Source organism: Typopeltis vanoorti, chromosome 1, assembly GCF_054136105.1.
Source record: "Typopeltis vanoorti isolate ZY-2024b chromosome 1, IOZ_Tvanoo_1.0, whole genome shotgun sequence".
Classification (NCBI taxonomy): domain Eukaryota; kingdom Metazoa; phylum Arthropoda; class Arachnida; order Uropygi; family Thelyphonidae; genus Typopeltis; species Typopeltis vanoorti.
The window spans coordinates 22,747,849-22,764,181 of NC_143549.1; the positions used below are offsets into that span (position 1 = coordinate 22,747,849).

Genomic DNA, 16,333 nt, shown 5'->3' on the forward strand with positions numbered 1-16,333 from the left:
CAAATTTTCCTCTTTTTTTTTTTTAATTTTTTTTATTTTTTTATTGTCAGTTGCTTCCTCTAAAGCCTCAACAAATTTCTCCAATTCTACCTTAGTAGAACCTTCTATGGAACCATAGGCACAAATAAGTCTCATTGTCCAGTTCCCCATTCTGATATTTGCCCACATCACTCTACTTGAGACTGCCTGCCATTCAAGAAGATTAGCCTCATATTTAATGTTGAATACTATGTCTACTCCTTTTCTTTGATTGTCATTGCCTGAATATAACATTTTGTATTTATTGCTCAGAAAGATCTCACCAGTTTTTGCCTTTTTTTGTTTCAGTCATCATCCCTATTATGTCGATCTGGTACTTATCCAATTGCTCAGCTATCTCCATTCTTTTGCCATTCAGGCTTATGTTAATAGCCAATCTTGAACTCTGGTGATGTTGAGTTGGGGTGGGTTTTAGGATTTGTTCCAGTAGCTGACTTTTCGCTGTTTGCCCTGGTTCCCTGGCAAAAACAAGGGCCTTGTTTAAACGGGCAATATCCCAGCCAGCATGAAATTCTATCATATTGTACCATCATTTTATGTTTTGGTTTAAGCCAATAACAATACAATTTGGTCGGTTAAATCCCAAATTGCCAGCCCATCGTCATTCGTTCAGTATCCAGGTAGATACCTAACAGGGTGCAACACGATAAAACGAGGCCATTAGGTCAGAAGCCCTGACCTAATGTCCTCCTCTCACTCTTATTCTCAAGATATTCTTTCCACACCATCTTCTTCTTGTGGATTCCTTGCATAATAAGCTTGCACATCCATTTCATCCCCAACCTATTTATTCTTTGAACTCTAGTGATACATTTAGATAATGTTTCATTTCAGCACTTTTTCAAAGATTTCCATGAATTGCTGACATTTTTCCCATTTGGTAACTGATACCATGGGATCAAAGATAATATTCTAAGTTGATCATAATTTCCAGTTTTGTAGTTCAGCATGCAACCTGTTCTAATGGGAACATCATGATCACTGTCACCAAGTGGTGTAAAATAGTTATTGTTAACAGAGACCTCTTCTGCTGCTATGAACAAATGTAAATCTCTTTGACATCGAGTTCCTTATTTCACATGCTGCTGGAGATAGTTGCTTTGCAACAATTCAATAAATTCCACTTCATTCTTATGAGATTTCGCTCCTGCCCAATCAATGTTTGGATAATTAAAGTCCTCCATAATGATCGCTCATTTAGTATTTGTAATGCTAAATTGCTATGCATTTCTTTGTTTCCCTACAACTAAACTGCCAGGTCTGTAGCAACACCCTACCATATATTTCAATTTGTTAGCCTTCACTTCGTACCAGATGGTCTCACACTCACCGCTACATGGACTAGGGAAACAAAGGGATTGAGTTTGTTGCTTTATTGAATATGATTTGGCCTGAGATTGTTACCATCACTGTTTTTGTTGTGTTTCTACCCTAACTGGACTTAAGTCTCCTGATATCATTAATAGTACTCTCCCTCCTCCTCTCTGTCATTCCTAAAAATAGTATACCCATTACATTTGATCCCAGTTATCATATCTGATTTTGATAGCCAGGTTTCACTAATGCTAACAATCTCAGGCCACATCATATTCAATAAAGCAACAAACTCAATCCCTTTGTTTCTGATGCTCCTGGCATTTGTATATAGACATAACAAATTACCACCTAGCCTATTCCTATAATTAGATAGGCAATCTATTTGATCTTGTTGTTTTCTCTTTTTCCTTCCCAGATATACTCAAAAGGTCTGAATCCAAAATATACATTTCACCCCTTCTCCAGTTGCATAACCATATTTGAAGCCATTGATATCTCTATCACATTTGCATATCATTGTTGAACTTTCACACACATTTTCCCCATTCCTCCCTTGATCTAGTTTCCCCTGACTCTCTTCATTAAGTCTAATCTGAATAAATAATTTTTCCAGGCTCTTGATGCTAAATGAATTCAAGTGCAGGTTGTCACTCTTATACAAAAGTCTTTTCTGCCATCAAACACTCCACACATCTAAAAACTCTCATCCATTTCTTCTACACAGCATATGCATTGAATCATTTGCATCATTGCCCATCTTCTTAACTCTGTACTGTTGTATCTGGGTATCAACACCTACAATTTTTTACTCTTCTTTCAACAAACCTTTCATAATCTTCTATCATACTATATTTGTTGCCTTAAATTATTAGTTCCTACAAGAACTGCCATCTCTTTTACTTTTCTTTTCTTGACTGCATTTATAATATTTTAATTTTCATACCCAGGAAGCTAGAGGTAGTGAATCCCTCGGCAAGTGCTAAATTTATGATTAAATCACTGTACCATATCACCTCTTTTTTCTTAGATTTTAATTGACTTACCTTGTTGTTATTAATATTATGTTTATCAAGTTTAGTGCTTTCTTGCCTCTTCTTTTCTGATCCCTGTTTTGTTAGACATTTTTCCACTTTTTCTAATTCTCAGGTTGGTTTTCTAATAATTTCCTTTAATCAACATATTTCCAATGTCAGATTATCCTCGGATAAATTATCATCTCTATAGCAATGTTTTTTCTCATTGGGACAAACATTCTCTTCAGTAGTAAAAACTTTAACTTGAGCTTTAGACACTGCCCAGTTGTGATGAGTTTTCAGTGCCATTCTTAAGAGTAGTAAAAACTAATGATATTTCCACAATTATGTTATTAAATGCTGTACTACAATAAATACACTCAAAAACTACAATAATATACTAAAAATACATCAATCAATAGAAGAAAACACTCAATAAATTAACCATACAGTTATATATTGTCAAAGTACTCATGAGACATTTGCTTCTATATGAATTTATTATTACCCAACTAGCAGATAAAAATATATATCATGAAAGAGGAGAACTTGCAGGTCACATACTTCATGTTTGACCAAGACATAACTAAACTATTTAATAAGACTTAACTTATATAATAACAATGAAGAAATACTGTACTTATATTTCATAATGAAAAAATTAATAGAAGTAAACCCTCGATTTAACGAACTAATAGGGGCTACGGGGTGTCAGTTAAATCGCAAATTTAAAATAAAAATATCTAACATTATACTGCAATTTTATCAATATTAGCACTGTAATAACAAAAAAAATTGTTTTACACACAATTTTCACACTTTTAGTTAATGTTCGATGTTGAGGCACTTGGTTTAGGTAATCCTGCTTTGAAAAAATCGAGTTTTTCTTAACTTTTAAATTCTGTTGTTTTTTTTATAATTAATTCCCTAAAATTACAAAAAATGTGTGTCATAAAACTGCCACAAAAAGTCACACCATGCAACAAAAGAACCAATTACAGTGCTATTGGTGTGATCATGTCCTAATCATTCGCCAAACATGTTTTATGAGAGGTGACTCATTTATGTCAGCTAAATTACTACATTGTTTTTCCAACATATGATGGCCTATTTGCCAAAATTCGTTAAAAATAACAGGAAGTTAATAACAAAAATAACCTGTTAATTTAATTATAAGCAAATCTTGGTTATAATCGCATTTTAAAATTAACATGGTGTTAATTTTCATATGTGACATGTGGACTGGAAATTTTGCTGGTTAAATCAAGGGTGTACTGTATAAGGGGAAAAACTTTAGCATCTGATGATAATTGACAGATAACGTATCCTTGAATGTATCGAGTACATTAGCAAATAAATAAATAAAAAATAAATAATTCGGAGTTCTAAATGGCTTTAAATGATTTTCAAACACAAAAAATTTCAAACATAGCCAGCTTGGTTGGCTGAGTGGTTAGTGTACTGCTCTCCAGCCATAAGGCTGCAGATTTGAATCCCACAATGGGCATGGATGTTTGCGATTGTCTGCAAAAATACTAATGGTGGTGGGCAGTAGATGGCGTTGGTGTAGTTGTGGTTCATTGTAGTTGATGGACTGAGTAGTGGAGACAGAGTTGTAGAGTAGGTGCCCCCTCCTTCGATGAGTCTTCGGACTTCCTGGAGGTGTCATGTAATAATAATGGACAGAACTAAAAACTTTTAAAATGTGACTAAGGAATCAAACATCACTAGCAATATTCCCTCTAATCTTTGCCAGCCCATGTGTGTATGAAAAACATTTTGTGTGCAAGTTTCCCGTCTCAGACTCAATGTGTGCTGTCACCTGTATTCACAACAGTGAAAGTCACAAACTCTTAATTTGATATGCCTAAAATTGTTGACATCTTTGTTAAATGATCTTAGATGTTGCATGCTAATACTTCAATAAGAGCAAATATTTAAATATCATCATATTTCAACATTTCCCCAAGTGTAACCAGCATGTTGTTCTTTGACATTGGGTATTTCAACACATTTGTCCAGTCACTCAAATTTAAATGAATTTACAGTACATTTCTGTATTAATTTTGATAATCACATTTTGGAGGTTTCACAACTAAAAACACCAAAGTAATGTTATATATAACATTATATTAACATTAGAATAACACACTCTTCTTCTCTTCCGTCTGAGACGGGTTGAGTCTTCTCTTGAGCAGGATCTTCCAGTCTTCTCTATTCATTGCTGTTCGAAAAAGTTCCTTATATGTTATGTTCTGCATCCCGAGATGTTCTTTATTAATTTCAGCCAGGTAATTCTTGGTCTTCCAGGTCTTCTTTTTTCAGTTGGAAAAGTATTGATTAGGACGTTAGGAAGTCTGCCTGCATCCATGCATACAGTGTGTCCAAACCATCTCAGTTGTTGTTTTCTAATTTTTTCTATTATTGTCTTTTTATACAATAGTTCTTGTCTGACTGTGATGTTTGTTTTCTTTTCTATCCAACTTGTTCTATTTATTTTTCTTAAGCATTTCATTTCAAATGCCAGCAGTTTTTTCTCCTCTCTTTTTTTAACTGTCCATGCTTCTGCTCCATAGATGACTGTTGGTATAATTATTGCTTCATATAATTTGATTTTGGCTTGTTTAGATATCTTGTTTGTTTTCCAGATTTTCTGTAATTTTCCCATGGTTGTCCATCCTATCGCTATTCTGTGTTTGATTGTTTTGAGTTCATCTATTGTTTCTGTTAGTTTTGATTCAAGGTATATGAAGTTGTCTACTTGTTCTATTTGTTCTCCGTTTAGGGTGGCTGAGATGGTAGTTTTGTTCCTCCCTATTTTCATCACTTTTGTCTTTTGTATATTTATTGTCATGTCATATGTTTTATAGGTTTCATTTAGCTTGTTGATCAGCTTTTGTAGTTCATTTGGGGTTCTTGCAAGAAGGATGAGATCATCTGCATATTTGATATTATTTATGTTTAGACCGTTGACATTGATTCCAGGCTCAATGTCTATTGCTTTCTTTACAACTTCTTCTAGATATATGTTGAATAGGCATGGAGATAATGGGCATCCTTGCATTACTCCTTTCTGGATCTCTATGGGTTCTGTTGCAAGTGTGTCCTTTTTAATTATTGCATTTGTCTTAGAGTAATATTTTATCAGAAACTGTAATATATATTTGTCTATTGCTTTTTCTAGTAGAATTTTAAGAAGGATTTCTCTGTTGATGTTATCAAAAGCTTGTTTAAAGTCCACAAAACAACAATATAGTTCTTTATGGTCTTCCCAGCTGAGCTCTGCTGGTTGGTGCAATGTGAAAATTTGGTCTATTGTTGAATAGTTTCCTCAGAAACCAGCTTGTTCTATGCCTATCATTTCTTCGTAGGTGTTTTTTAATCTATTTTGTATAATTCTTATGAATATTTTATAGGTGTGAGGGAGTAAATTGATTGGTCTGTAATTTCTGCAGTCTCTTTTGTCTCCTTTCTTGTATATTGGGATGATCTTTCCAGTTCTCCAGTCATCTGGGATCTCTCCTGTTTGTAGTATTTTATTGAATAGGGTTGTTAAATATTCTATTGATATGCTGCCTCCATATGACCACAGTTCAGTAGGGATATTATCATTGCCTGGTGCTTTATTGTTTTTCATCTGTTTTATTGCGTATCTAACTTCTTCTTGTAAAATTTTTGGGTGATCATTATTTTCTTCTATTGTTGGCATTGTAGTTTTGTTTCCTTGGTAGAAGATAGTCCTAAAATGGTTTGACCAGATTTTTCTTATATGTTCAATATTCCCGGTTTCAGTCATATTGTTGTCTATCATTGTTACTGCTTTTGCTGAGAATTCCTTTGTAATTTCTCTTACAGTATCATGGAAGACTTTTAGGTTGTTTTGTTGGTATGCTTCTTGGCATTTTTTAGCTTTTTCTTCTAACCATTTTTCTTTGGCTTTTTTGCATAGGTTGTCAACTTTATTTTTTAGTGCTCTGTATTTTTCTCTATTCTCTTCATTGTTTTGTTGGTTTACAAATATCTTGGCCTCTCTTTTCTCTTCTATGGTAGCTATGATTTCTTGGGTTATCCACTGTTTGTTTATTTTGGGTTTGGAACCTAGAGTGTCTTTTGCGATTGATAACACTGTTTCTTTTCCTTCTTCCCAGTATTTTCTGCTGTTCTGTAAGATGGAGGGTTTTAATTTCAAGCACATCTGTTCTAAAAATCGACTTCTGCTTGAGCTATCTTTTAGTTTTGATAGGTTGATGTTTTCTTCTTTTCTGATATTATTTTTCCTGTTGAATTTTATCTTCACTTTGGCAGTTAATATTTCGTGGTCAGTGTCAAAATCAAAACTCTTAATGTTCATACATTATTTACTGATCTTTTCCATTGTTTGTTTATGATGATATACTCTATGCAGTTCTTTATATTATCATCTGGAGATGTCCATGTATATTTATTATTAGGGCGTTGATAGAACATTGTGTTTGTAATCATTAGATCGTTTGCTTTACAGAAGTGGAGTAATGGTTCTCCTCTTTCATTACGTTCTCCGTATCCAAATTTCCCCATTACATCTTTTTTGTCTGCTGTGAACTGTCCTATTTTAGCATTAAAATCTCCCATCACTATCATGAGTTCTCTATTTTTGGGATTATCTATTTCCTGTTGTAGTTCTTCATAGAAATTTTCTATTTCTTCCTCTGAATGGTTACTGTCTGGTGCATATATTTGGATTATTTTAATTGTTTGACCTTTTTCTTTTGCTTGAAGTTTGGCTGTTATTATTCTAGGAGACACTGGGTTTATTTCAATTACTGAGTGTGTAAGTTTCTTTTCAATTAGTAATGCAACTCCTTCTCTGTGTATGTTATCTTTTCTTCCTGAGAAGTACAGTCTTCCTTCTGGTAAAGCCATGAATCCATCTCCGCACCAATGTATCTCTGATAAACCTAAAATACTCCATTTCAGTCTTTTTAAATTTTCCTAGACTAATTGTAATTTTCCAGGTCGGTATAATGATCTTATGTTGAAGGTGGCTACATGTTTCACATCCTTGGCTGACCACATTGCTGATTTCTCACCTACTCTATGTGGTCTTTGAGTAGGCGCATCGGTTGTCCCGTATGCAGTAGCACTATCTCGGTTTGTAGACTTTCTCCTGCTCATGAAAGTTACTGGCATAATAATGTAGCCAGCTTGTCATGCCTCTGCTACATCCTTTGGTCCACGGCTCTTTATTCTTTATTCAGAGCAACACATTTGGGTTTCCCCCATCTGCTACCCGGGGGACGCGCCTGGTAGGAGTGTGGTCTCCCCCAAGGAATAACACACACACCTCAAATATTGCATTTTTTTTTCATCTAGGTATAATTTATAAATTGCAAATGCTAAATTAATTCATTTAAATCTGAGAAAGTTGCAAAATAGCTGCAAAAATCCATCACTGTTTGCACTAATTCAAGTCATTGTTCTGTCTAGACAGCAGACCCTCTACACAGGCATGCTTCTGCAACTTGCTGATGTTAGCATCAGTTTTTAGCCTGCACCATATGGGACAATAATATCATATTATTTATTTGTTTAATAAAAATGAAAACTTTGTTCAATGATGATACACTTTTAATAGTTCACTTCCGATTTAATTATGTCTCCATATGTATTCAAAACATGCTTTTAGATTTATTATGTTATAATGGCATAGTTTTTCCCAAATGTTGGTAATCCCCACATAGGTTTTTAAACAAAAATACATAACTTAGTGGTCTGTAGAATTGTTTTAGGCATTTTACTGATCCTTGGGATTAGAAAGGTCGAGAAACGCTGGGTTAGAGTAATACTTGAATGGAGACACTGAAGAAATTTCTAAATAAAATAGATGACAAGTATGATAGTGTGTTCAAAAATTGATTGTAAATTACAAATTCTGAAAGCAAAAAAATTGTATGCAGTTAATAGATATGTGTGTGTGCGCGCACGCACATGCATGCTTCCTTTTTGATTGGTGTGTGCACATTCATAGCATATAGGAAACACTGATTTGCTAATATATCAGAAGACATTTTTATCACATTACAAAAATGTTATATTTGCTGTAGTATAGGCTGAAAGTGTGTCTGTTAATTATAGTGAATAGTTTGCTATTGTGAATTTTCTGTAAATATCATTATGTATAAGACGTCACTCAGGGATTTTTCATAGCTTGTTATAGTGAGCAAGTGTGTTATAACAATGCTTGCTAAAGTGAATCATCTTTATCATTCATTCTCAGTTGATTTGTGCTATTGTAAAATCTCTCATGATATGTAACTAATGTTAACATTTACGGTTTTTTTTTTAAGAGGAATGTACAGAGAAATGCTAATAACTTAAATGTTTTTTTGTTAAAATAATGTGGTGCATGACGTCATCATGTAATGCTGTTAACTCGTGTCTGATCAGTATTTTAAGAAAGTGAAGAATTTTAAGAATTGACATATATGGCAATTTCAAAAGATGAAAAGTATGACATCATGTCCAAAGGTCAATACATGACCATATATAGAAAGTTTGAGAAACACACGCATGCATATAACAGAAGTTTGAGAAACACACGCATGCATATAACAGAAGTCTGAGTGCACATAAGGCAAGATGTCGACTTACAGTTTTTACCTTCTCTTACCTGGGTGCACCACCACATTAGGTCCATTGTTGGTCATCGAAAGAGAAGTGTCATTTTGAAATGTCTTAGGGTTCTCAACCTTCTCTTACCTGGGTCCGCTGTCGATAATCTAAAGAGAAGCACTATAAGTTCCGAGTCTTCTACTTGGGTCTGCTACCATGCGAGGTTTGCTGTCGGGAATCTAAAGGAAAGAGCTGCATATTGCTGCCATGTTAAGGGTCCTATAGGGCATGGAATAATTGATGACTTGGAAAAGAAGAAATTTGGCAGGAAATCAAGAACAAGCTGCAGAACAAGCCATCAGTGAGTAGTTAGACCAAACTTAATGGATGCACCTGTTTGACAACTCGTATAGCAGAGTATATAAGTTCTTTTCGCTATACCCTTTGGTATTAATTTGGTCTAGCTACTCACTGATGAAGCCTCAAAAAAGGCTGAAACTGGTCTGGGTAGTGACCTCCAACCATAATGTAATAACAGCATACATTTCCTAGGAAATGTGTTTTTACATTATGGAAAATGCCAAGAATAGTAATCAGAACTTTACCACCTTTGCTGGGAGTTGCCCGGTATTGTACTACGTACTAGGACTATTTGCATTAGCTCACGCTAGTAATCGCCGATACTTTTATAGTTTACTATATTCAGCATGAAACGCTCTGATTCCAATCTTTGAGTTTCTTATTCGGTTTTAAAACAATGTGGGATTTAATATCCCTTTAATTTAAATAATGTTTATATCGCCGAAATGAAGCCTATTGGCTCTTTATATTTAAGTAAATGATTACTCATATTATAAAGCACTGACAAGAAACATCATGAAGGTTATTTTCTTGATCATAAATTAGTAAATAATAATATTTTTTGGTTTACCAATCAAGTGTTGATCAATTTTATTAACTGAACCAACTAGTTTCGCCACACTTATCTGTTGGCATCTTCAGGGCTTACATAGGGGTTTAAACAATCTCACAATTATGCGTAACTGCAAACTGACAAGAATAACTGTAAAACACTGACTAGAATAATTACAAATAAAATAGTATCGAACGTGAATGAAACACGTATCGCGTGTACAAGATCAGCTAGCTGTTGCTGAGGAACTTTCTGTAGTTTGTATTAAAGTTCATTTCTTCCGTTTTTAAGGTTCTGATTAGGGTTTTCCATATCTCTGGGAGTATTAGGCCTTGATTTCTGTTAAGGTTGACAGTAGAACGGGCGACTGTGGCTGCCTCTGAAAATTCTTGAATGGTAATCTTCCTCTATGTAAGGGGAACAGCTTTTGTCCCACTTGATGACATGGTTAGTTGTAGAGAAATGAGACGATAGGCCAGAAATGTCCTGTCTGTTGTTTTTGACATAGCCAATGTGCTCCTTTTTCCTGATTTTGAGGCTTCTCGAAGTCTGTCTAATGTATTGATTAAAAAATTTAACCACCTTTATATCACCCACAATGAGTCTAAACCTTCTCTACCAGACAACCAAGTTATTATTAATTTCTCAAACTTTAAAGAAACCTGAAATCGATATTCTCAAAAAAGGTTTCAACTATGCAATAGCTCCTCAACTGATTCCTAAGGTAGATTTCATCTGTAGTCTAGAAAAAGGAATCTCATTATTACCGCCTCACACAGCAAATGATCTAAGACTAAAATGTTGTATAGTGCTTTCCTCTGCATATTCCACAAAACAAAACTTCTCCTCATTAGATAGAAGAACTATTTGTAATTTAAAAAACAACAAAGACATCATAATACAACATAAAGCAGATAAAGGAAACAGTACTGTAATACTGAACTCAAAGGACTATGAGGACAAAGTCAACCATCTACTATCTGACTTGTCTGTATACAGTCTTTTAACAAAAGATCCAACATTAAAAAACCACAATGATACCAATGAATTACTACGCAATTTATCCAACTGGCCAACAGACTTGATTAAAAAACTAAAATCGATGCATCCTTTAACTCCGAGATTCTATGGTGTGCCAAAAGTGCACAAAGATGGTATTCCTTTACGCCCAATCGTTGATGCAATCAACTCTCCTACCTACTTATTGTCAAAACATCTCTCGAAACTCTTACAGCAACACATCCACAACTCAGAGAGTTACATTAAAAACTCCGGACATTTTGTGGAAAAGTTAAAAATCATCAAGATATCGGATAATGATCTTCTAGCCAGCTTAGATGTCACCTCTCTCTTTACAAACGTTCCTGTAGTAGAGGTCAATGACATCTTAAGTACCTTGTTCCCACAAGATATAACCTCATTGTTTGCTCACTGCCTAAACTCCAACTACTTTTCTTGGAAAAATAAGATCTATCAACAATTAACAGGCTTGGCAATGGGGAGCCCACTCTCGCCTTCATGTGCTGACCTCTTTATGGAAGACTTAGAAAACAAAATCTTATCGCAAATTTTTCCTAAACCTAAAATTTGGTTTAGATATGTGGACGATATCTTCATCGTATGGAACAATAACAAAGATGACATATATGATTTTCTCAAAAAGATCAATGCCTTCCATCATTCTATTAAATTCACTCTGGAACTTGAAAGAGAAAAACAACTACCGTTTTTAGACATCTTAATCAAAAAACAAATTGACGGCAGTATAAATCTATCGGTGTACAGAAAACTGACCAATGCAGGTCGCTACCTACATTTCAACTCTTCCCACCACATCTCACATAAACTCAGCATTGTATGCATGTTAAAGAAAAGAGCGATTCGCATCACAACGGACAACAAGACCCTTCAAGATGAGTTAAAATTTATTTCCAACAATTTGTACTTGAACGGATATCCAAGAAGACTAGTCAATAAAATCCTTTTCTCTGAACCACTACAAAGAGAACAAGAAGATATTCAATATATAAAAACGATTGCAATTCCGTTTGTAAGTGGCATCTCCAACAAGCTTGCCAATCTCCTCAAACAACATAAAATAAGAGTAACATTCAAACCAATAGAATCTATTAGTAAACTACTAAGATCTCCAAAAGACAACCATCCTTTCTACAAATATGCTGGAGTTTATAATATTCCATGCTCATGTGGCTCTAGTTACATCGGACAGACTTCGAGAAGCCTCGAAATCAGGAAAAAGGAGCACATTGGCTATGTCAAAAACAACAGACAGGACATTTCTGGCCTATCGTCTCATTTCTCTACAACTAACCATGTCATCAAGTGGGACAAAAGCTGTTCCCCTTACATAGAGGAAGATTACCATTCAAGAATTTTCAAAGAGGCAGCCACAGTCGCCCGTTCTACTGTCAACCTTAACAGAAATCAAGGACTAATACTCCCAGAGATATGGAAAACCCTAATCAGAACCTTAAAAACGGAAGAAATGAACTTTAATACAAACTACAGAAAGTTCCTCAGCAACAGCTAGCTGATCTTGTACACGCGATATGTGTTTCACTCACGTTCGATACTATTTTATTTGTAATTATTCTAGTCAGTGTTTTACAGTTATTCTTGTCAGTTTGCAGTTACGCATAATTGTGAGATTGTTTAAACCCCTATGTAAGCCCTGAAGATGCCAACAGATAAGTGTGGCGAAACTAGTTGGTTCAGTTAATAAAATTGATCAACACTTGATCGGTAAACCCAAAAATATTATTATTCACTGACAAGAAATTTCTCTGGTAGTTGGTTATACCGAGTGAATTCACTATAGCAAGTATTGACCATGACACAAATTTTACCATACATATATATTGGTATTTAAAATTCTTGTACATACTTGGTAGAGATTTTCCAAGTGTATAAAGCGTAGAATCATTTGCTACAAAGCAAGAAGAAAATAGTAAGGCAGAATCCTTTTGGTGAAGAGATGCCAACTCCCTTTCTAATTCTTCATGATGAATAGAAGTGCCAGAAATATTTCTGGTGCCACCTGCACCTACTCCATAGCAATCTACAGCATCTCTAGTGAATAAAAAATAAATAAAATAGATGCAACTTTTAAAGGAGAGGAAAAAAATTAAAGAACTTGGCAAAGATTCACTAGTTAAAATTTGAACTGTTTGCACAAAACAAAATATTTCATTAATGGACATTTTCACTGATAGATAAGGTCTCAATTTTAATTAATACGTTGTTACCTCTTAAAACTATTACCAAAATCTATAATTGAAATATTTTGCATAGTAATAATTAAAATAAAAATTTAAATTGTAAATCTTAACTAGAAATTTGATTGTTCACACTAAATATCACCAGCATTACAGAAACTCAAAAATACACTGAAGAAAATTAATGTTTATGTTAAAAAAATATTTGTGTGTGTGTATTCCAACCCCCTCTTTTCTTCTTGTAAGTTTTTCCATGTCTAAAATGGTTCACACCATGAGTATTCTTTAGTTTTCTTTCCAGTATCTAAATTTATCAATTTCCTGATATGTACCCTCAAAGGGTGTTCAGGTCACTATGACAGCACTACATGATTATGTTCACATTATCATTAATCTCCTATCCACAATTTTCCTCCAAATTAGTCTGTTATTTGTCACACTTCAATCTTGTCGTATCTAACATTTTGTGCTTGTAAAACACTTCTGACTGAATGGATCCACATGAAGACCAAGGTCCAGGAGTCAAGGTCGAGATCCTTTCTAATATGATTCTGTCATTGATACCATCTGTTCACTCCCCTAATTTTTCTAAGAATCCTCATGTCTGTGGTCTCTAGTCTCTGATCAAGTGCTTTATTTCTAACCAAACTCTCAGATCCATAACTTAAAACTGGTTTGAATGCAGTCTTGTATACTGCTAGTTTGGTGTTTGGCTAATTTCTCTCTTATTCCATATACATTTATTCTGTTGGCTACCCACATACCAGTTTTGCTTATTCTGCTGTCTATTTAAAGATTTAATTTGCCATCTTCACTAAAAACTACCTAAATAGCTGAAATATTTTTCTTGTTCTCTAGGCTTTATTCGAAAGAATCACTAATTGTTCCAATTTATAAAAAGGGAAACAAATATGAATGTGAAAATTACAGGGGGAATATGGCTACTCAACAGGATACAAAATTTTATCTAATATTATACTTAAAAGAATCTTACATTATGCTGAAGCAAATATTGGTGAATATCAAGCAGAATTCTGAAGAAATAGATCAACAGTTGACAAAATATTTACACTTAAACAGAAATTAGAAAAAGAATGAGAATGCAGGTCCATATTTTATTTGGAGACTTTAGAAAAGCATATGATCGCATTCAAAAAGAAGGAATTTTGGAAATATTAGATGAACTAGGAATACCTCATAAGATCATACATCTAATGAAAATTGCACCACTAACAGCCCGAGCATGGTATTAGCTAATGGAATTAGATCTGAACCTTTTGATATTACAACAGGATTGAAACAAAGAGATGTCCATTCACCCATCCTTTTTAATTTAACATTAGAAAAATGTATTCAAGAAATTGTAAAAGATAACATAAACAGAACAGTACAGTAATATTAGGATATGCAGATGATATATCTGCATATATAGATGATATCTGCATATATAGATGATATGCAGATGGTATAATATGCCTTGTTGGAGAAAATGATGAAGACATTAGAAAACAACATTTAGAAAACTCAAAATTGCTGCTGAAAAACTAAGATTGCAAATTAACCAGGATAAAACTGAGTATTTAAACATATGCAGAAATCACAAAGTGAAAATGACCATTTTACCATTGATAACCTGAAATTTAAAAGTGCAACTTCCTTCAAATTTCTTGGAACATTGATACAAGATCGTCTTGTAAATATACAAGACAATCATTAGGATATTGTTTCTATGGAGCAGAAATCTGGATCACAACATACCAAGATACAAAAGCATTGCAGATCTTTGAAAATAAATTCCTCAGAAAAGTCTATGAACCTGTAAGAGATAACACAATAGGTGAATAGAAAAGACATAACCAAGACTATATGAACTTTATAGATCTCCACTTCTAGCTGATGAGATTTGAGCAAGCATATTGAGATATGCTTGGACATGTGGAAAGAATAGGTGAGGAGAAAATGGCTAAACAAGCATTCAAGATGAAGTCTGATGGAAAGCAACCCAGAGGTAGACTGCAATGAGTTGGGAGAGTAATATCTAAAGACTTAGATGAGATGGGAATTCAGAAGTGGTATGAAAAAGCTCAAAACAGAAAGGAATGAAAGAAGTTGGTGAATGCAGCTAAGAACCTTAGAGATTCAACTAGCTAAAGAAGATAGGCTCTATCCAGAATGCAGCTGATGTGTTCAATCCTTCTGCCTATTTTCAATAGTTTGCTCTTTTTATTGCCGATTTTCATGCCAAATTTGTTACTGCTATTATTCAATTTAGTTAGAGAATCCTAGTGACCCGCACTAGATGTGTTTAGAAGTATACATCACCTGTATAAAGCAAAGGTGCTAAGTTTCAGATGTTGGTTGGGTTAGATGTTAATAAAGCTGTGGGAATTACTATTATTACTATTACTATTATTATGGGCAACTCCAGGGAGTCATTAGACTCATCGAGGGAGGCCCCAAATCATATTCATCACAACTATTCGACATTCATACAGTATCTATCATACCTCGCCTTAAACTCATTCACTGTCACAGCATCCACCACAGACTCAGGGAGTGCATTCCACTCATTCACTACTCTAAAAGTAAAGAACCCAGCTCTAACACCTTTACTAACCACACTTTTGCTCAGTTTCCATGGATGTCCCCTAGTCCTCCCACAACCAGCCCTGTTCTCAAAAATATCTTCTGAATTAATTTTATAGAAACCCTTCAGTAATTTGAATGTCTCAATTATATCTCCCCTCCTCTGCCTATCAACCAATTTTTGCAACCCACAAATCCTCAACCTGTTCTCATAAGGTTCATTCCACAGACCTGCTATCATCTTGGTCACTCGCCTCTGGATCCTCTCAACTTCCTCCCCATCAAGAAGAAACCTAGGTGACCAAATCCGAGCACAGTAGTGGAGATGGGGTCTTATCAAGGCTCAATACAGAGGAACAATAACCTGCTTGTCTCTGCTTGTCAACGTATTCTTCAGCAACCAAGTGATTTGATGAGCTGATTTGGCCACTTTTGCGATGTGTCCCCTAAATTTCAATTCCTTATCCACCAACACTCCTAAATCTCGTGCCTCATCAATTTCCTGGAGCACGGTTCCACCAATGCAGTAAACTGCCGCCAATCTTTTCACCCCAAAATGCATAACCTTACATTTTGCCACATTAAATTGACATCCATTCTCCTTAGCCCAGACCTCCAATCTATCCAAATCATCCTGC

The 16,333-nt window shown here is 34.6% G+C and overlaps 1 protein-coding gene across 1 annotated transcript in view; it reads right to left on the minus strand.

Moving 5' to 3' along the window:
• Positions 1 to 16,333, minus strand: part of LOC150109830 (5-aminolevulinate synthase, erythroid-specific, mitochondrial-like) — a 180,870-nt gene that overhangs the window by 75,814 nt on the left and 88,723 nt on the right. The window contains exon 5 of the mRNA XM_090414713.1: positions 12,779 to 12,963. Coding sequence (XP_090270839.1) covers positions 12,779 to 12,963 — 185 coding nt within the window. The remainder of the gene's footprint in view (positions 1 to 12,778; positions 12,964 to 16,333) is intronic.